Consider the following 22,253-nt stretch of genomic DNA (forward strand, 5'->3'; position numbering starts at 1 on the left):
AACCGTCAGATCGTTCCAAACCCCTCCCCAGCCCCTGAGGCTGGCACGGTGGTCAAGATCTGCCAATGAATGGGAAGAAGGATGCGACCCAGATGAGAGGCTCGGAGGACCGCAGCCACCACTGAAGGTCTCGACGGAGGCGAGCAGGGTAGTGTCACACCTCCGATCTAGAGAGGGGAGGTGACCTGTCCCCACCGTGACAGCAGGAAGAGCTGCAGGGAACGGGAGTGAAACTGGGCAAAAGGGATCGCCTCCATAGACGCCACCATCTTCCCCAGAACCCTCATACAGGAGCGTATGGAGGACACAGGGCGGAGGCTGCAAAGAGCTCTGATGTCGACCTGAAGGGACTGCAACTTTTCCTCTGGAGGAAAACGCAGGCCTGTACTGAGTCCAAACGCATTCCCAGAAAAACAATGGACTGGGCAGGGATCAGGGAGGACTTGGGGCGGTTGAGCAGCCAACCGAAGCGTGAGAGCGTATCCAGGGTGATATGGAGGCTCTCTAAATTCTGGTCCTCGGATGGGGCTTTGACGAGTATGTCGTCCAAGTAAGGGGTTACTGAGACACCTCGAGCCCGAAGAAGAGCCATGACAGCCGCCATGGTCTTCGTGAAAACCCGCGGAGCCGAAGCCAGGCCGAACGGGAGAGCTACGAACTGATAATGCTCTTCCCCCTACTGCAAAACGCAGGAAATGTAGATGAGGAAGAAAAATCGGCACGTGAAGATACGCGTCCTGAATATCCACTGAAGAGAGAAACTCGCCCGGCTCCAGAGAAGCGATCACAGAGCGCAGGGACTCCATCCGGAAATGAGATAGTCGGACATGGCGATTCAGACGCTTGAGGTCTAGAATCGGACGTACCGAACCGTCCTTCTTCGGAACCACGAATAGGTTCGAATAGAACCCGCGGAACCGTTGAAGAGGAGGGACGCGAACAATCACTCCCTTTGAGAGGAGCGAAAGGATGGCCTGGAAAAAAACGGCCGCCAGGACAGGGGACCTGGGGGGACGAGAAAGGAAAAAAACGATTGCGGGGAACGGAAACAAACTCTATCTTGTAACCTTGTGAGATCAGTTCTCGCACCCAGGCGTCCTGAACATGCGCAAGCCAGACCTCCTGGAACAACAGGAGGCGGCCGCCCACCTGAGGAGATCCGGGTGGGGGAGAACCTTCAGGAGGAGGAGGGCTTGGAGGTGCCAGGCTTAAAGGGGGGGCGGGAGGCGGCAGATCGCGCCTGCCAGGAAGAACGGTTCTTGGAGAAACCGGACCTTTTGTTCTGAGGGGCCGCAGTTTTCCCGGAGTGAGATGGTGGGAGCGACCGAAAGGAACGAAAGTAGCCTGGCTTGCGACGGGAATCCTGACGCTTGGGGCGCTGCTGGGGAAGATTGGTACTCTTTCCCCCCGTGGCATCGGAAATTATGTCATCCAGACGCTTCCCGAAGAGATGAGAGCCCACAAAGGAAGACTGGTGAGAGAACGCTTGGAAGCGTTGTCAGCCCGCCACTCACGAAGCCACAAAGACCGGCGAATGGCCACAATATTGGCCGACGCAAAAGCCGAGCAGGCTGCAGCGTCCAGAGAAGCCGAGCAGAGGTACTGAGCCGCGTCCTGAATCTGTTGGGCGAGGTCGGCTAAGTCCTCGGCCGATACGCCAGAGGTAAGGCCGTCCCTCAGTTGCTTGGCCCACACTGAAATGGACTTAGACACCCAAGTGGAAGCAAGTGTGGGTAGGAGAGAGGAGCCGGAGGCCTCAAAAGCTGACTTAGCTAAGGACTCGGTGCGTCTGTCAGTGGAATCCTTAAGGGACGACTCATTGTCCAGCGGAAGGGTCGTGACCTTGGTCAACCGAGAGATCGGGGGATCCACTGAAGGTGGACCTGACCAGCGAGACACAAGGTCTTCAGGGAAAGGATAAAGAACCGACAAGTGTTTAGGCTTTGAGAAACGCTTGTCTGGGGTCTTCCAAAATTTGGAAAACAGGTCATCAAATCCTTGTGACTGGGGAAAGAGCTGCGGACACGGTGGCCGCTTTTATGGAAAAAGACCTCATCAGAGGGCGATGGGTCCGGTGAATCCTTCAACTGGAAGGTATCGCGGACTGCGGCCACAAGGCTGTCCACAGTGGAAGCCGCAGGGGAAACATCCTCAGGATCAGAGTTGGAAGCAGACTCAGAATCCGACAGATCTCCAGGCGAATGAGATTGTCTGTTAGGAGAGAGATGCGTAGGGGCCAGGCTAGTTCCAGGGGAGCCAGAGGAAGAGCGAGAAGAGGCACGGCGAGGACGCTTGTGGGAGCGGGATTGGGCAGGCGCTGAAGAAGAAGCAGACAGGCGATCAAGGGCGGCTGCCACAGACTGAGAGAACTGAGCCATCTGCGACACTGACTGGCAGAGGGAGCGCGCCCAGGCCGGGGCAGACTCCTCAGACTCCGGTGGGGGGTCCTGAGCAGGGGACAGAGACGAACAGGACTGCATGGAACAAGCAGTGCAGATAGGCTGAGAGTGGCCAGAAGCAGATTTAGTGTTACAAGACGTACAGAAATAGTAGTTAACAGAGGAAGGAGGAGGATGCTGGCGGCGTGAGGATTCAGATATTGAATCAGACATAATGAAAAAACTAAATATATATATATATATATATATATATATATATATATATATATATATATATATATAGTAAAAGAAAAAACAGCCAGCTAGTGTATTCCTTCAGGCAGTCAGCTGAGAAGTAACCAAACCTGCAGAATAACAGAATACACACAGTGAGAAACTCAGAACAGTAACCAGAAAACAGGCATATAGTCCCAGAGAGACCTTACCAGGAAAACAAATCCGGAAAATGGCAGAGGTCCGGTCAGAGCACAGAACGGCTGCTGAGGGCAGGATGGGCAGAAGAAACTGGCCAGGAAAAAGCAGGCTGGGGGTAGTAGTCCCACGGACTGAGGACTCTTGCCGACCGTGGAGCTGCGCAGTCTGCAGGCTGCCGTACCGACCGGGCTGCACAGAAGCCGCGTCACGTGCGTGGTGACGTCAGGCGTTGGCCCGCGCGGGAGAAGAAGACCGCGCGCGGGAAATTCAAAAAAGGACCAGGAGGAAAGGAAGGAGCGGCGCGCGCATGAGAAGAGGCCTCGAACCGGACGTCACGGACCGGATCCCGGAAGTTGCGGTCCGTAAGAAAAAGGAGGCCCCGCGCCCGGCACCTGAAAGACCGGTATCCCGGTACCCGACCCCCCGCATGCTGTGACGGCAGGAGGACCGGAACGCAGCAGGGGAAGAAAAAACTCGGGGAACCCGGGAGCTGGGAGGTGCATGGGGAAGGGGGGCGGGCGGAAGATAGACAGGCCGCAGGAGGGGGACCGGGGACCCGAAAAGCCCATGGGAGGGGGAGAGAGAGAGAGCAGGGGAGGCATATACTTACCCCTGATGCTGACTCCCACGGATCTTCTGCCGGCACTGTGCCGCGCTGCCGCGCGCAACTTGGGAGGCTGGGCGGGCAGGGGCTGGCAGAACAAGTCCGCATTAAGGAGCAAACAGACAGCAGCAGGCTAGTCTGTGTCCTGGGCGCTGGGTCCGGCCGGTGGCAACCTAGGGTAAACAGCCCCTTTCCAGTTAGGTTCTGTGCCCTGGTTGCATAAGGGGGGGATCAGGGCGAGTCTTTAGTGACCACACCGTGCCCCGACCTGTTAGGAAGAAAAAGTAAACAATTCAAAGAAAAAACAAGCAGAAACTGGTCTGGAGTAACCAGACCTGCGTCTGCCTCCTACTGACACTAAGCTAAACTGAATTAGCTCAGTGCCAGTGGGCGGGTATAGCCTGCTGGGAGGGGCCGACTTAGTTTGTTTTTTCTTAGTGTCAGCCTCCTAGTGGCAGCAGCCTATACCCATGGTGTCTGTGTCCCCCAATAAGACGCACGAGAAAATATACATGACATAAAAACTTCAATATTGTAAAGAACAATGGAGTTCTTTTACCCACGTATCGTGGCAGGCGCCTTAAGTTCAGGAAAAAGATGCTGTATCAGAGTTTAATTATAAGATACATTGCTCTCTTTATTGAATATAATCCGACAATGCATTTGTGGGTAAAACCACTTCATCAGGTCAGGTGGATTGTGTTCCATCCATTGTGCACATGACCGCTCTGCTTATCTATGGCCGGAATAACTAGGAATGATTTATATGACCTAATAATTACCAGCCTGACAGAAGCATCAGGAACCAGACAGTGCTGGAAACTGGAGGGGAAGATTTTTAATTATGTATTTTATTAATTGCTGTCTGACATTTAGTTTTTAGAGCCAAAAGTCTGTTAAAAAAATCATCTTGAATGCCATAAGCTAATGATATTCTCTACCTAACATATATCATTTTTTTATAACAATGTATCTTAGGAATCGGCACATCAGTATGACACACATATGTTGCAAACATTTGACACCTTACAAAGTGCCATGCAAGCAGTCAGTGACTATGAAGAAAATACAATATCAAACTTTGTTGTGTTGGAGAAAAAGAAAAACTTGGGAATGAAGGTAAATTGTCACTGCATAAACATTTTTTTTTTTTTCCCCTGTGGCATACCTGTTTCCCTTTGTTAAAGGCTAACTGAATTCAGTTCCCTGTTCTTTCAATTATTGTTGAGACATTCTCTCCATGTTGGGAGGTTGCTGTTGTTATGGACCTGAGTTATACCAAAGGGTGTGAGTCTGATGCACAGCAACCGCTCAATGTGGAGAGAATGTCTCAACGTTGGGTGTAAGAACAGGGAGCTGTTGGAATAATAGCTAACCTTTAAGGTTGTCACATGAAAACAAGTTATCCACTAGGCTATATCTTTGTTATTGTGCGGGGTAGGACTGCTGGGACACCAATTGATCTCAGAATGGATTATCTAAGCTATTTGCTTGAACAAAGCAGTAAACACATGTGTGCACAGCCGCCGGAAATGGCCAAAGCAGTACTGTATAAAAATGTTATGAATGGCTAATATGCCAATTGGTATGTTACCTTTTTTCCTCCTGGGACATATTCAATGTACTTCTCAAATTATACTATTTTGAAATAAAAAAAAATATATTTATATATTTTAACTCATTAAAGGTTAAAGGGGTAGTGCGGCGCTAAGAAATTATTCACAGAATAACACACATCGCAAAGTTATACAACTTTGTAATGTGTTATGTCTGTGAATCGCCCCCTTCCCCGTGTCCCCCCACCCCCGCATGTGTACCCGGAAGTGTGTGGTGCATTATACATTACCTGATCCGTGTCGCGCCGGCCGCCATCTTGTGCCGCAACGTCATCTTCGGCCGGCCGGCGAAGCTCTCCGATCTTCCCGAGTGCCGGCCACCCTCAGCCACGTCATCTGATGCTCAGACACGATTGGCTGAGCATAAGTGTGCTCAGCCAATCGCGGCTGAGCTGCTGATGTCGCGGTCGCGTCATCAGCCGCGATTGGCTGAGCACAGTTATGCTCAGCCAATCGCGGCTGAGCATCAGATGATGCGGCAGAGGGCGGCCAGCATTCGGGAGAGTGGCAGCTGTCCGCCGGCCGCCCGAAGAAGACGTCACAGACTCAAGATCGGAGACGGTGGTCGGCACGTGACAGGTGAGTATAGCGCACCACACTTCCGGGTACACGGGTGGGGGTGGTGGGACATGGGGAAAGGGGGCCATTCACAGACATAACATACATTACAAAGTTGTATAACTTTGTAATGTGTGTTATTCTGTGAATAATTCTTTACCGCCGCACTACCCCTTTAAGTACACAATGTGAAAACTATTTTCTATTCTTTGCACTTATGCTTGAAAACACTTTCTCAATAAAACATTTACCTATTGTGTAATTGCTTCCTTTATCTCTAAAGTCAGAACTAGTTTACTTCAGGAGAGAACATAGTCTGCTAACATTTAAAATGACTCCTGACCATGAAAATTTGACATTTTAATCTGTTTATAAATCTGGTTAGATGTTAGGTAAGTAAATTAGCTCTGACCTTAGAGATAAGAGAAGCTGCTTCTTTGTGACCATAGCATAGTCATCTGATGAAATATTGCATACTAATATGAAGCCATAGTGTAATGCTGTTTCTAATTGCTTCTTATTCCTAAAGTCAGAGCTAGTTAACTTCAGGAGAGAATTCAGATAACTCATGGCCAGCTGAAAATTGTCATTTTAATCTACTTATAAATTTAGGTTAGAAGTTATGCTGCGTTTACACAGACAGATTTAGCTGACAGATCTTTGAAGCCAAACCAGGAACAGACTATAAACAGGGATCAGGTCATAAAGGAAAGGACTGGGATCTATCCTCTTTTCAAATCCATTCCTGGCTTGGCTTCCAAAAATCTGTCTGATAAATCTTTGTGTAAACGCACCCTTATGCTGGGTTTACCCGGAACGATTATCGGGCGAATTTTCGCGATAACAATCGCATTGAGCGATAATCGTTCTGTGTAAACCCAGGAAACGAATCAAGTGATGAGTAAAAAATTGTTCATTTTGATCTTTCAACATGTTCTTAAATCATCGTTCGTCGTTCGCTAAAAATTCGCAGATTTTCAAAGATTCAAAGATTTTTCCCTATGTAAAAGATGGGCTTAAGCGATCTTAAAACTATCGCAATAACGAATTTTCTTACGAATCTTCTAACGATTTTTCTGTGTCTAAACGCTGATCGTTATAAAAAACCAAATCGTTGCTTCAAAATCGTTAATCGTTCGATTGGCGAATTATCGTTCTGTGTAAACCCAGCATTAGTCTGTTAAGTAAACTAGCTCTGACTTTGGGGTTAAGAGAAGCAAATCTTAAGACTTGCTGCTTCTTTATATCATAAGTGCAACGCAGGACTAGTATGCGTTTCATGTGTGTCAATAGCATATTAAATGTTGCACTCCGGGGGCTAGGTTAACACTATGTAACTGTGCGGCTGTATTTTTTTATGCGGCTGTAAATGTGCGGATGAAACTCCGGCCGTGGGAAAAAATAGACATGCGGCTGAAAACATACGGTCATTTACTTGGAAATCTGGTTCAACTAAAAATAACAAATAAATCTTAAGAAAGTGATGCAAACACCTCTGGATGCATCTGGGAAAGCAGGGAAACAGTTTATATGAATCGCTATTACCGGGGTTTGCGATCCTCTGCAGTAATGCCGATGTCTCTCATGGTTAATCTATTAAAATAATAAAACACATTTTCGTTGTAATAGAGTCCCTTTCGTTGTTCAATAATTAAATTTAAACTAATCCATCATTTTGCAATTAAATATACTGTTAAAATAAATAGATATATAAATAAATGTATATTTATATATATATATTTTTTTTTTGGACAGTATATTTAATTGCACAATGATGGATTCGTTAGAATTAAATTATTGACCAACGAAAGGGACTTTATTACAAAGAGAATGTGTTTTATTAATTTAATATATTAACTATTAGAGGCATCGGCATTCGGCCTCATTGCTGGCTATTTTTGAAGTACTCCGTACCGACCGCCTGTCAATCCTCGGCCGCATGTCCAGCCGCAAACAATGGTCTTGTTCATTTTTACGGGTCCGTTACGATCGGGCCGTAGATTCATACATAGTGTGCACTGTTGCAGCCGTATATACTATACTTACCAGCGTACGCATGAACCACCAAAATACCGCCGCACAATTACAGCCGCAAATACAGCCGCACAGTTACATAGTCTGAACCTGGCCTAAATATGAAATCATAGTGTAACACTTTTTTTTTTAAAACTTATTTTTATAGCATGTCCCGTAAACTCTGCATTCAAAATACATTGGTATGGACCAGTTTAAATAACATATCTATCGTTGACTTTACTGGGGTCCCTTACACGATCGTAGGAAGAAAAGATTTAGCTACCTCCCAAAAGAGCCGATATGCTGAAAAGCAAGCTATAACCCAGGTAAGTTTCTAGAATTGTTTTCATACCATGGTGTGTTGTTTATTTTTATTTATTATTTTCATTTATTTATAATAAATTAGTGTGCATATAATTTAATATGTAAATTATGTATGTGACATTTTGTTATTAACTGTTTTTGTTTTGTTTTTTTTCTCTCTTCTTTTTTGCCTTCCCCTTTCCACCCACCATTATAAATCACCATTATTTCAATTTCTGGAAAAGGGTATTGTTTAAGTAATAAGTACCTTTAGTACAGCTGTCATTTAAAAACATTAAGGCTATGTTCACACAACATCTTTTCATCTGTTTAAAATTACGTCCGTTCATTTTGAGGCTAAAATAACGGACGTTATTTAGCAGCCTGACCTCCCCTTAGTGCACTGACTGGTGTTTGTACATTATACTAGTTTTGGAATTACTAATTGGACTTTGGCTGTGGCTTAATTGAAAAGGTCCATTGAATTTAATAGTAAAAACGGTGACAAAAGGAAAACTGTGCATGAACTACAAATAAAAAACGTCCACTGTTTGCAAAAGACGTCCTAAAATAATGATCATGTTCATTATTTTGACGCCCGCTGCAAAAACGTCCGTTATTGAATACGCTGTGTGCGTTGGATGTCCGTCTTTCCCATTGACTTCAATGCATTGCATTGCAGTCAGTTAAATCTTGTCAAAAACTGACGTTATTTTAAATATGAAAATCGGACGCCTTTTTAATATTTTTGACGTGTGAACATAGCCTAAGGCTATATCACACTCCTAATTTACGGCCGTAATTGGCCAAGTAATGGCCGTTTTATGGCTGAAAAGGCTCAAACTGCAGTTTTTGGCCTTTTTTTGAGCCATTTTCGGCCATAACTTATGAGTGTTAATGCTGTCTTAGTCCTAAATCTATTATCAACAGATCTAAATTCAATGTAACTATGCCAATCATAATTTTGTATTATGCAAATGCTGTTCCAGCATTAATGGTTTATAGAAATTAGAACCTGTCCTTTATTATGCTTGTTGAATGTTTCCTCTTCAGAAATTCTTACTACTTTTAACAGCAATTATTTCCAAGAATCAATCCAGTTCACATCTATTCCTTTCCTCATTGTGATTGTGCCTAAAAATTGGCTGATTATTGGCATACACAATCATTCTGTTAATTTTCTGGCCCTGCAATAAGACTTTCGAACAAGTAATTTTTTATATGATCACATCTTTTAACGCCAACAGAATCATTGGTTGGCAGCAATTCCCATGTGTGAGTGGCTGCTCAAGTGATCCAGTGCTTGTTCCAGGGCCGTGGAAGTCTGTAAGCCACAACTCTTAACTTCTCTATTTTATCAGACACTTAGTCCGACACCTCTATGTTAATGGGGGCACAGACTCCTGCTCCGACTTGTCTATGTTGTCAGGTACAGACTCCTCCCACTTCTATACAATCCTGACTTTCACTATTTTATCCGACTCCAACTCTGACACCTCTATTTTATCAAACACCGAATTCTTTTTTTTTTTTGTCAGGTACTGACTTTGTCAGCCACCAACTCCTTTATTTTTCTATTAGAGTCCAACAGCTCTATATTATCAGACACCAACTACTCTATTTTATCAGGCACTGACTCCGACTTTATTTTGTCAGGCACCAACTCCTCTCTTTTTATGAGCCAGCGACTACAACTCCCTCCCCTATTTTCTCACGCTCTGACTCCTCTATTTTCTCAGGCACAGATGGCTTCATATAAGTAATCAGAGAACTTAGAGCATAAAACATCACTTTTATTACTGTACTCCATGACTTATATTTCACAACACTGGTTTGTTCCTTTTGCAGTGAAGAATGATCTGCTCTAATGCAAGTGCTGATCAACTTATAGATAAATGCACCTTAAATCACTATTTGTAAACCATAGAAGTGGATTTTGAGCATCAGTAGAGGGGGTAGGGAGAGAGAGCATTACAATATCAGCTGTCTGGTCCGGATGTTGCTACCAACGTGATCATGTCTCTAATTGGTGCATTGGAAACTTTATTTTATTACATTGCCTGGTCCTGATCTTTTCCACTCACCTCCCTTCTCGTGTAGTTTCCTTTCCTCCCCCCTGCACTGTTCTTTACCATAACACCCCTACAACAGATTCTAATAAAACTTGGGAAGCACATCCACACATGAACTGAAGGCCACACATGAACTGAAGGCCACACATGAACTGAAGGCCACACATGAACTGAAGGCCACACATGAACTGAAGGCCACACATGAACTGAAGGCCACACATGAACTGAAGGCCACACATGAACTGAAGGCCACCTTTTATGGATTTGAAAGGTAATACATATTTTTTTTTTCCTGTCAAGCTACATAAATTAAGTATTGTTTTAGGCTATAAGGCAATTTTCATTCAGCAGTTTTAGTTACATATTACCTCATTTGACTTGTAGCCTAATGGTGCGTTTACAGACATTTATCTGACAGATCTTTGAAGCCAAAGCTAGAAATGGATTTGAAAAGAGGAGACATCAGTCTTTATTTTATGAACTGTTTCCTGTTTATAGTCTGTTCCTGGCTTTGGCTTCAAAGATCTGTCAGATAAATCTGTCTGTAAACACAGCATAAGGCAGTTGTATGCATAGCTATAGCATTTATTTAAAAGGTTTTGCGCAAGAGTTTTGGATTTTTAAATATTGATAAAATATTTATTTATATCAATGTCTAATAATCAAATTGTAGTTTATAACTTTATTTGTTTCTATAGTTAATGGCTTTCTTTCATGTCCTTACAATTCTGTCTTGCTACATGGCCAGCCTTTTAGCAGGAGTAACGCTTATATATTTTAGTGTATCTTGTTTGTGTAGTAAATATATTTACTTTCTTATAATTTAAGACTGAAGATCATCATTTTGTCAGACACAGACAACTTTACCAGTGTACAAAAAAGATGGACTGCGCAGCAAAAATTTATATTTATCATTTTCTTACTTTTCCGGATTTTCAGGTTTGTACGCATCCTTGTCTCCTTTTTAGTAGTAGTCATACTTTAAACAATAGAATAATTTCTAATGTTTAAATTTAAGGTCAAAGTTTGCATATTAAAGGGGTTTTCTTAAAGGCCAGTTTTGTGTGTAAATGTTCATTAATGTTGTAAAAATAATTTTTGTTGACAGATAAAGAAAAACAGTGAGTGGCATAGAAAAAATGCATCGAAGAAACTAAAAAATTGTGTCCAAAAGGAGAATGCAAAAGGAGTTCACAGCTATGTTGTTTTATTCCCAAAGATCTCTGATCACAGCAATCATCCCATAACTGGAGAGGTATACTTAAATATATTTGTTTTATAGTTCTAGATATACCTGTCTTGGTGTTAACATGGGCTCAGAATCTGACCCCACACGATCAGTGGTGGTGGTATACGCAGCTAGGTGCCACCACTAGAGTTGGTCAGTTACGTGCTGCACAGTATAAATCTGCGATCTTCTCTGCTCTGGATCGCTCTGTCAGCCTTGCTTACACAGCGATCCAGGAAAGTTCTGGGATTCCTATGGGACACCGATCTAGAATTTTGCTGTATCGCAATGATTGCAGATTTATGCTCTGCAGCACGTACCGCTCCAACTCTGGACATCACTACTGCGCAGAGTTGTGTAACACATTAGGTGCTACAGCCAGTGAGACTGCAGCATCTAAAGGCCGCACTGGTTTGGGGGAGAAGTGCCCACTGTCAGTGATCAGTGACAGGACCCAACTGTTGCATATTGCCCAACCTGCTGCCAACTCATCACACTGGAGCTGCAACTGCAGCATCTAAAAGGGTGGGTGAGGAGATCGGTCCCGTCTCCCCCAAAGGCTATCAGCGATGTCATACACAGCTGGACACAAACTGTAATTGGCAAGGCCCATTATGTGCACTTTTGCCAACAACCTGGTGATTAACAGCTGCCTGCCTACACACAATATAGGCTGAAAAATACCAATTATGAGTTTCCATGTAGGGGTTTTCTGTTTATGGATGTGTTTAATGGGTGATTACCCATATCACCCATTAAATGGAAGCACAGCCTCAGTGGTTTGTGATCAGAGTTAGCGTGCGTGATCCTGAACAGGCTTATGGAGATCATATCATAAGTCCTTGTGTCCCTGCACCCCCCCCACCCCCACCCCCTCCCAACGGCCTGTACCGCTCCTCCCTGGGTCAAAATAACAAACAGCTGTTCTCACCCGGTCCGCCTCCATGCGGTTTGTCTGTTCCGGTGACTTCTGGGACTCCGGTATATTCCCACATTCTGCACTTTCAGCTCTCGGGCTGTTTTTTTTTTTTAATCAGGTTCTTTGCTAGAATAACCAGAACTGCGTATATAAACACACAGCCTGACAGCCGGAAGGGCCGAATGTGCATATACACTGGGGACTGGAAGTCCCCGAAACAGGCAAACGGCACAGAGTGTGCTGGGTGAGAACAGCTCTTTATTTTTACCTGGGGGTGGGGGAAGCGGTGCAGGTCGGGGGAGGTGTGGCAGTATGCTGTATGCAGAATGCAAAAATTATATATATTTACATACATACTATATTTATTTTGTCAGGCGGCTAACCTACGTGAAAAGATCGATCCTCGAGTACAGAAAAAAATCACAGAGTTGTATCGCGCTGGTATCCGAAAAAAGAGTGAACTTAGAAGACTGATTGAACATTTCGTAAACAATGAGATATTTCTAGGATTGGATGTTCCTGAAGGCTCTCGAAGGAGATTCTTCCCAACTCGCAAAGATATTTCTAATGTAATTGGTCGATCTAAGCATCTTGGTCATGGATCTGTACTTGACCAAAGTATGCTTGTTCAGCTTGTGGACAAATGGAAAATGGATGACCCCTCCTGTAGCATATTTTGTAGGCCTCATTCCAGTGAGGAATCAAAGGAAGAAATACATTTTTTATTCTTATACCAGGCTGAGTGGCAAAAAAAACTACTTGTTCGTTATGGAAACCAAATTACTTTGCTGGATGCCACGTACAGAACAACAAAGTACGCACTTCCCTTGTATTTTCTGTGTGTGAGGGCAAATGTTGGTTATGCTGTGGTAGCAGCATTTGTGACTCAGCATGAAAGAACCAATAGTATTCTGGAGGCATTGAAAATGATAAAACTGTGGAATGAAGCTTGGAAACCATCATCCTTTATGCTTGACTTTTGCCTTGAGGAAATAAATGCAATTGAACAAGTATTTCCAGGTATGTATGTGTACAGATAAAAGGATGGTGATTAGGGATGAGTGGAATAGATGGGCGTGCGACTTTTCATACCACATGCCTCGATCACTCCATAATTCTAACCCGACATGTATGTAGGAACGCATTCCTTGAATTTCCCTAGGAATGGCAGCTTTCCCTGCTATTTCCTGGGAGAATCTAGGGAAGGTGTTCCTACATACACGTCAGGTTAGGATTATGAAGTGTGTGGTATGAAAGTTGCATGCCCAATGATGTATTCCGTTCATCCCTAGTGATAGTTCACGCTTAGGCAGCAGTTTAATTCCGTCTAACTTAGGATAGCATAACATTAGGTTACATAGGATAATAAAGCCGATCTTAAGCCAGGCAAACGTCCATTATCACAAGATTGATTTGGCCAATCTGCAGTGTTTTTTGTGAAACCAATTGTACTTTGCAATGACAGGCATTATTTTTCCAAAATATATGCTGCGAAACCTGAAAAAAATCATTTGTTTTGATTTCGGGGAGTTTTGCATTTACGCCGTTCGCCCTGGGGTAAAACTGACTTGTTATGCATGTTCCTCAAGTCGTTACGATTACAACGATATGTTACGTGTATAACTTATTTTATTTGATGGCTTTTAAAAAAATTCTAACCATTGTTAACAAATATATGCTCCTTAAAATCGCCCTATTCCCAGGCTTATAGCGCTTTTATCCTTTGGTCTATGGGGCTGTGTCAGGTGTCATTTTTTGCGCCATGATATTTACTTTCAATGGGTACCTTGATTGCACATATACGACTTTTTGATCACTTTTTATGACATTTTTCCTGGATTTGATGCAGCCAAAAAATGCGCAATTGTGCACTTTTGATTTATTTTGCGTTTTATGCAGTTTACCGTGCAAGATCAGGAATGTGATAATTTAATAGTTCTGGCAATTACGTGCGCAGCGATACTAAATGTTTGTTTATTTATATTTATAAAATGGGAAAAGGGGTTTGATTTGGACTTTTATTAAGGAAGGGGATTTTTTATTAAATCCCCCTGGGGGACTTGTATATACACAGCATTGATCTCATAGATCACATCGCGGGGGGAGATATGAAGTATAAAGCACTTCAGTGCAGCTTTCATTTTGACAGCTGCATTGAAGTGCTTAATTAGCTGGCGCGGCATCGGGACCAGCATCGGCTAATAGAGGCGCTTCCCGGCTGCAGATGACAGCCGTGAGCGGTGCCGTTCAGTGTGAATGTACGTAATAGTTTTCAACTATAAATGTGTTTATATTCGGTATTTTTCCCTTTTTTTCTTTATTTGTAGATGCAGAAATTTTTCTCTGTGACTTTCACCGTGAAAAAGCCTGGACAGAGTGGCTTAATAAAAAAGATCATGGAGTTCATAAGCGTAAAAAAGAAATTCTTGCACTTATGCGGAATGTAGCCTTGACAACCAACAAAGAGGAACATGAGAGAGCCTTGAAAACGTTAACAAGCTCTCCAATCTGGAAGCAGTCCAAAATGTTGAGGCAGTGGTTTTCTCAAAAATGGTTATCAGATATAAAGGTATTTTTTTTTCTATATAATTTTTGCAATTTTGTTGTGATGTGTTTTAAATGTAATTACAACAAATAGATGTACTGCTTTATAAGGCCACATTCACACGTCCGTGTCAGTTTTTACTGTCAGGAAATCCTGATCAGGAGACCTCAAATGTCATCAGTAAAGTATCAGGATTTCCTGACAGTAATCCGTTTTTACCATCAGGAAAAACCTTCAGGAATTCCTGATGGGCGGCGTGGAGCTGATGTCCGGTCTGTTGTCCGGGGGGGAAGCTGATGTCTGTGGGGGAGGGGGTGCAGGGGTGCTAGTGGTTGCGGGGCTCTCAATCATCTGGAATCACGGGCACTTTCCTGATGTACATCAGGAAAGTGCCCGTGATTCCGGCGCTCCCATAGACTTCTATGGGGGCGTCTGGGCCGGAATTCCGGATAAAAATGGGACATGTCCTTTTTTTCCCGGATCTATTTTCCAGAACGGACACCGTTCCAGAAAAATCCGGAAGGGTGTCCGTGACTAAAGTCTATGGGTCCGGAAATCCATCCGGATCTCCTGATGGGGAAATCCGGATGGTTTTTCCGGACGTGTGAAGGGGGCCTAAGGGTAGAGAACAAAACTTTTCACTTTAAAACTGGGTGAAGGAATTTAAGTTTTTCAATGTTCTTTTCAGAAATGGGCTCACATTTACCGAAAAGGAACCCAAGTAATCATTATAAACACAAATAATGGTTTGGAACGCCAACATGAAACTCTAAAGTACTCCTATTTGGATGGCTACAAAAACTGCACATTAAGCGAAATGATTGGGGTCCTTCACCACAGATTCTTTCCAGATACCTTCAAAAGTGAGTATTTTTGATTGGGTGTGAATTTGTGAATGTTGTCAACTTTAGTGGGATGTTAGCCATTGTTGCCTTTAAACTATTTTATCAGACATTTATGGTGTACAGTTATGCTCAGCCAATCACGGTGTGTGGATTGTCCCATCATGCCTGCAGGCTCACTCAGGCTTAACGGCAGTGTTACTCAGTTTCCCTGTGAACATCTAACCATGATGTCACTGGGAATGTCGCCTTTCCCTGTGAAATCCTGTGCAGATGTTCGCAGGGAATCTGTGAGTAACACTGCCGTGCAGCCTGACAACCTGAGCCATCGCCGATGCCTGCAAATAGCGTATCACAGGCATCGCGGTAGGATCTCTAATTTGTAACTATTGGCAAAGTATTCAAAATAATTTGAAATCCACCACAGGGGGTTTGAAGAGTTACCAAAAACTGGACCTAAAATGCTGTAATTTAGTTTATGAATAATGTTTAAGGTGTATTGATTTGTGAAGCACAGGGCACACAGATCTTACAACTTGAGATGAGCGGAAAGTTCCGTTCTGCCTGTGACATCCATATTGCGGTATTTGCGTTTGCTCAGTAATCCTGGCCGTGAGTGTTCCTGGCAGCTTTACAGGGAACCTTCGGTCAGGATTTCACTGGGAATGTGCTGCCATTCCTAGTGAAGTCCTGACAGAGGTTACCTGGGGTGCTCCCGGGAACACTTGTGGCCAGGATTACTCGGTGAGTGCCGATGCAGAATAGTATGTTCTGATCATGTACTTACAACTGCAATGTGATGTATATAATATCTTTAATCTGTTGGGCCTCATTTATCAAGTGTATGATAGCCAGACAGTCTTTGTCCATAGCAAACAATCACTGCAGTTTTGATTTCTTAAACTGTTTTGTTAAATTGGAAGCGGAGTTCATTGGATGCTATGGTCAGTCTGTCATTTAGACATTCTCTTGATAACTCAAACCCATGGTGTTTTTTCTTTAAAACTCCTGAGATTTCCTGAAAATCTTTAAATATAACAGAGTACCTTTTTTTTAGGTATATGGAAAAGAATTTGAGAAGCTGTGGACATTATCGGAAATATGCAGTAAGTGTGCCACTGTTCTTGAGAAACCGTCCTCAGGAATTTATTAAACACACAATGCAACGCTACTTCTCTAGCTTGGATGAGACACACGTTTTGGAGAAAGATGAGCAGAATGGGGTTTTTAAAGTAAAAAGTGAATCTGAAAAAGACCTGATTTATACAGTTACATTGGGTGGTGAGATGCCAGCCTGCGAATGCAAGGACTGGCAGAGGTACCTGATGCCTTGCAAACACATGTGTGCCATTTTTCGACTCACTGAATACAAGTGGGAAAAATTGAACCCTACTTACAGCCTAAACCCACTCTTCCTCCTTGACTCGGAGTGCTTTAAAAACATTCTAGAACTAGATCTTGGAACAGACTTTGAGCTGCTGGACACTAGTAAATGTCCAAGTTTATATGCACTTTCTAATACATTAATAAAGAGCTTGCCTCCCCGTCGAAGAAAGAATCGAAATATTTTAATAAGGGTCTGCAGTCAGTATCTGAAACAGCTGCAGGATTTGGTCTTTGTTTCAGATGAGGAATATCTAACGGAGTTATCTGTTACTTTGAAAGACCTGGTTGCAAAATCATGGGAGAAGGCACCCAAGGATCATGGATTAATGCTGCAAGACATTACCCCAAAAATTGTAGTTCAGACAATTAAGGATCTACCACAAAGACAGTATGGTAAATCCAAGCAGCCAGACTTGAGGAGATTTGGTTTGCAGGCCGATAAAATGAAAGAGGATGTGTGGGAAACTCTGCCTGATTCAGATGAGGCAGAGGTGTTTACCACAGAAATAACACAATCAATTTGGGTTACTGTGAGCAAGTTTCGTTTGAGTATGAAAGATAGGGAGGTAATAACACAAAATGAATGGTTAGATGACCATTTAATAAATGCATGCCAGTTTTTGCTCTCCAAAAGGAGAGATGAGGTCTCTAGTTTCATTGACTCAGCTGTAATGTCCCACACAGAGGTACCATTGTTGGACTGTAATGAAATCATACAGATCCATCATGTTGGCGCTCACTGGCTGGTCTCTCATAGATTGAGAAAAGACGTCACAATCTATGATTCAATGGCAGTAACCACCTTTTCCGACAGTTTGAAAAAACAAATAATCAAACTGTATAAACCTTTATTTGATGGGGAGAACGAAGTTCTAAAAGTGAAGAGCATTTGCTGTCAGAAGCAAAAGGGTGCCAGTGATTGTGGACTCTTTGCGATAGCAAATGCCCTTGCCTTATTGGAAGGGATCAATTTGAAGAAGATACAGTTTATTCAGGCAGATATGCGCCCTCACTTAGTGTCCTGTCTAGAGAAGGGGCAACTTGTTATGTTCCCTTATGTGACCAGAGGAAGCAGAAAAATATATATACAACAAATAATACTGACAACATTGTGCACATGTCACATTTACCAACACGGAGAGCCCATGGTGGAATGTTCAAAATGCAAGTGTTGGTACCACTTCTCATGTGTCAGCCTTGATAAGGATGACAAAAGGGTAAAGACAAAGAGAAAATTTTATTGCGATCTCTGCACTAAGTAATGCAGTTGCTTTTTTAACTTTGTTAAAAAGTCTTCACTAGAAAATGAACCCAGCGCTGCCTGGGTATAAAGTGTCAGTGTGTTAATTAGATTTGTTCTAAGGGGCCCAGGAGGCCAATCTAAAGGTATTTGTTTCATTTGAGTTAATCAGTGGAATTAGTGTATACTTGTAGTGCATAGTTGGAGGGGTTATGTATACCTACAGTGTATAGTTTTTAGGGGTCCCGCATATCTGTAGTGCATAGTTAGGGGGTGGGGGGCTGTATACCTATAGTGTATAGTTGGTGAAGGTCCTGTATACCTGTACTGTATAGTACGGGGGTCCTGTATACCTGTAGTATACAGTTGGTGCTGTATACCTCTAACATATAGTTTGTGGAGGTCTTGTATGCTTGTAGTTTATAGTTTGAGGGTCCTGGATACCTGTAGTCTATAGTTGGTGGAGGTCTTGTATACCTGTAGTACATAGTTGGAGGGGGTGCTGTATACCTGTAGTGTATAGTATAGTTTGGGGTCCTATATACCTGTAGTATACAGTTGGTGGGGGTACTGTATGCCTGTAGTATAGACTTGGTTGAGGTCATGTATACCTGTAATGTATAGTTTTGGGGTCCTGTATACCGGTAGTGTATAGTTTGGGGTCCTGGTCAGGTCTGTTATGGCAGTGTTATCCAGTCACAGTATGGTGGTATTGAACAGGTCTGGTATGGCAGTGTTATCCAGTCACAGTATGGCGGTATTGGTCAGGCTTGGTATGGCTGTGTTATCCATTCACAGTATGGTGGTATTGGTCAGGTCTGGTATAGTGGTGTTATCCAGTCACAGTATGGCGCTATTGGTCAGGTGTGGTATGACATTGTTATCCAGTCAGTGTGGTGGTATTGGTCAGGTCTGGTATGACAGTGTGATCCAGTCACAGTATGGCGGTATTGGGCGGTGTTAAATGTGACGTCTGGAGCTATTATCTACCTATCCTGATGCTAATTAGTGAGTGAGGATGGGGCATCTCCAGGTTTAGTGCTTAGTGCAGCAGCAGCTGGTAATACTGCACTGTATACATGTACTGTATAGATGGAGTAGAGGGGGTCCTGTATATACATGTACTGTATAGATGGAGTAGGGGGTCCTGTATATACCTGTACTGTATAGATGGAGTAGTGGGTCCTGTATATACATGTACTGTATAGATGGAGTAGGGGGTCCTTTATATACATGTACTGTATAGATGGAGTAGGGGGTCCTGTATATACATGTACTGTATAGATGGAGTAGGGGGTCCTGTATATACATGTACTATATAGATGGAGTAGGGGGTCCTGTATACATGTACTGTATAGATGGAGTAGGGGGTCTACCAGTTATTTCTGTGGATCTGTTGTGAGGCAGCTGGCCCTAGCAACCATTCACATGGTTGCTAAGGCTCCCAACTGCCATTTTCTCTGGGCAGCTGCAGCTAATTATATCACCTGTGTGTGCAGTGTGGAGATTTTCCCATTAATTTCTATGGGGCGCTCTTTCCCCTCCCCTCCTGTACATCTGGCGGGGACGGGACCTTCGCAATAACCTTCCCGGGCACCTAATGTATTTGTGTGCTAAATTTGGGGTCAAACTGTTCAGGGGTTTGGAAGTCTATATGGGACAGACTGACTGACAGACCTTTCATTTTTTATGATATAGGTAAAAATGTCCAAAAAGCACTTTAAGGGTGCCTTCACACCTACCGTATCGCAGTAGAAAATCCGCTGCGGATTTAACTAAATGAATGAACACAGCATTAAATACGCACTGTCAAATGCGCTGCGGATCCGTAGCAGATTTGTAAGTGCGGATTTAGTGCTGTGTTCATTCATTTAGTTAAATCTGCTGCGGATCCGCAGCGGATTTTCTACTGCGATACGGTAGGTGTGAAGGCACCCTAAGGGTATATTCACACGAACTGACTCGCAGCGAGATTGTCGCTGCAAGTCCGGCAGGTCCTGGCAGTTCACACACACTACATACTTGCTGCGGTCTAAACGACCGCAGCGAGTATGTAATTCTGCCGCCCTGAACCCCTTCTGCTCCCGCCCGGCTCCCCTGCTCTGTATACATTACCTCTCCTCGCTGCACGGGTCTGGCATCCTGCTCTCCCATCCGGCCAATCAGCGGCTGGGCAACACACTGGCCGGACGGGAGAGCAGGACGCCGGACCCGTGCAGCGAGGACAGGTAATGTATACAGAGCGGGGGAGCAGAAGGGGTTAAGGGCGGCAGAATTACATACTCGCTGCGGTCGTTCAGACCGCAGCAAGTATGTAGTGTGTGGGAACTGCCAGGACCTGCGGGACTCGCAGCGACAATCTCGCTGCGAGTCCGTTCATCTGAATATACCCTTAGGGTAGCTTCAAACGTACCGTGTCACTGCATTTTTGCTGCTTTTTTTTTGTTTGTTTTTTTTTTTACCTGCGCGTTTGATTTTCACATGAAAATCATGTGAAATCAAAATGCGCATGTAAAAAATGCAGCGTTAAAAACTCAGCGATACGGTATGTCTGAAGCTACCCTAAAAAGCAAACATTGTTGCACAGTTGAATGACAAGTTTGTTTTTTGTTTTTTTTTCTTTCAGTATTTATATTTAGAAATGCAAGTTTATTATCTGTAGACCCTTCATGGTCTGTTTACTGTTAATGTTTAAAACAAAAAAGTGTGTATGTATATATATATATATATATATTAAAATTTGTATAATGACTGTCTCTCGACTAATTCTTTTTGCAGTTACAATTAGTGATGAGCAACTTGGCATAACAAATTGCCCTTATGAATTTGGTTGACAGGTGCTTCTTAACACCTTGTGCTTTCAGTATTCCAATCCTTGGTAAAGTCTGGTATGATAAATCAATTGGGCTCAATCCCTGGAGAAGTCATACCAGACTTTACCAAGGATTAGGAGAATGCTTATGATATATCCTCCCCTCTCTTAAGGTCCTCTGGCATCCAATGTCTGCACTGACTAAAAGGTTACAGCTCGGCTGTCAGGTATCACTGCTGTATTTCTATCAGACACTGAATGACAGAAATTGACTAAGGAACAAAGTTTCAATACATACAACATTGTCAGCGTGCAATGTTTGATGCTAGTAGACCAGAGGATGAGAAAATAGGAAGATTTCCATAGTAAATAAAAGTAACACGTTAAAGCTAGCAGGACAAAGGGAAAAAATTGGTCAAAATGTACAGAGATGTGACCAGGCTCGGACTGGGCCACCGGGCAGCCGGGGGTTTCCCTGGTGGGCCCCTCCCCCTTCCTGCTTGTTGGTGGGCCCCTGCAGAGCAGTGTTAGGCAGAGAAGCCTTAGGTGTGTGCTGGTACGAGGCTGAAGCTGGTTTCTTATTCAGCAGTTTCTTATTCAGAGTATTTTTCTTTTTCCTGTTTTTAGCCATTATTCTTACAGAAAATTGATAATATTCATAAACTACCGTAACTGAAGAGCCCTGAGGAGATTGGTGATAACAATGGCCAAAAAGACCCCACGGTTGGCATAAAAATGGGCATCAAAATAACACAGTTATGATTTAAAAATAAAATTGACTTCGGGCCACTGATCTCACACTGATAATACACAGAGAGGGATGCCCCGCATCACATCCAAGAGAGTACAGCCTGGCCCTGGGTATAAAAACTGGCATCAAAGTGCGCATATGGGCATTTTTTTTTCTTCCTTTTTTGAATATTTCCTATTCTGATCGGCATTACCGGCCGCGTAAGCCCTCCCTCACCCCGCAGGGAGGCTGTAGACACCAGGAAGCACCGGGACGCCGTGCTCCCTGCGGGGTAGTGGAGGGCTGACACGGTCATTATGCAGATCAGACCTGGAGCCGGTGTATGCAGGAGCAGAGCGGCGGGATAGTGTGAGGGCCGGGGCGGCGAGGAGTCAGCGGCAGGATTGTGTGAGAGCCGGCGGTGGCGGGAGAGTTAGAAAGTGGAAGCTGGGAGGAGGGGGGGGGGGGAGCGGCGGAGGGGGCATGCTGAAGCCCCTGTGATGAACGGCTGTGCGGCGGCGGCATAGTAGTAATGGGGATAACACAGGTACTACACTCCCATCTTCTGC

The 22,253-nt window shown here is 43.9% G+C and overlaps 1 protein-coding gene across 1 annotated transcript; it reads left to right on the top strand.

Moving 5' to 3' along the window:
* The first annotated feature begins 9,970 nt into the window (after positions 1-9,970).
* LOC138796581 (uncharacterized) lies at positions 9,971-21,626 on the top strand. The gene is made up of 9 exons (XM_069976190.1): positions 9,971-10,253; positions 10,811-10,921; positions 11,091-11,237; positions 12,504-13,149; positions 14,457-14,698; positions 15,363-15,537; positions 16,118-16,260; positions 16,659-17,468; positions 21,582-21,626. The coding sequence occupies exons 2-9, from the start codon at positions 10,865-10,867 to the stop codon at positions 21,624-21,626; spliced, it is 2,265 nt and encodes a 754-aa protein (XP_069832291.1). The 5' UTR covers positions 9,971-10,253; positions 10,811-10,864.
* Positions 21,627-22,253: the final 627 nt, after the last annotated feature.

The sequence above is a fragment of the Dendropsophus ebraccatus genome, chromosome 7 (assembly GCF_027789765.1).
Source record: "Dendropsophus ebraccatus isolate aDenEbr1 chromosome 7, aDenEbr1.pat, whole genome shotgun sequence".
NCBI lineage: Eukaryota > Metazoa > Chordata > Amphibia > Anura > Hylidae > Dendropsophus > Dendropsophus ebraccatus.

Coding starts and splice junctions, on each gene's coding strand:
- LOC138796581 (XM_069976190.1), top strand. CDS start 10,865: ATGGACTGCGCAGCAAAAATTTATATTTATCATTTTCTTACTTTTCCG. Junction 11,238..12,503: donor ATCATCCCATAACTGGAGAG/GTATACTTAAAT, acceptor TTATTTTGTCAG/GCGGCTAACCTACGTGAAAA. Junction 17,469..21,581: donor TGAGTATGAAAGATAGGGAG/GTAATAACACAA, acceptor TCCTGTTTTTAG/CCATTATTCTTACAGAAAAT.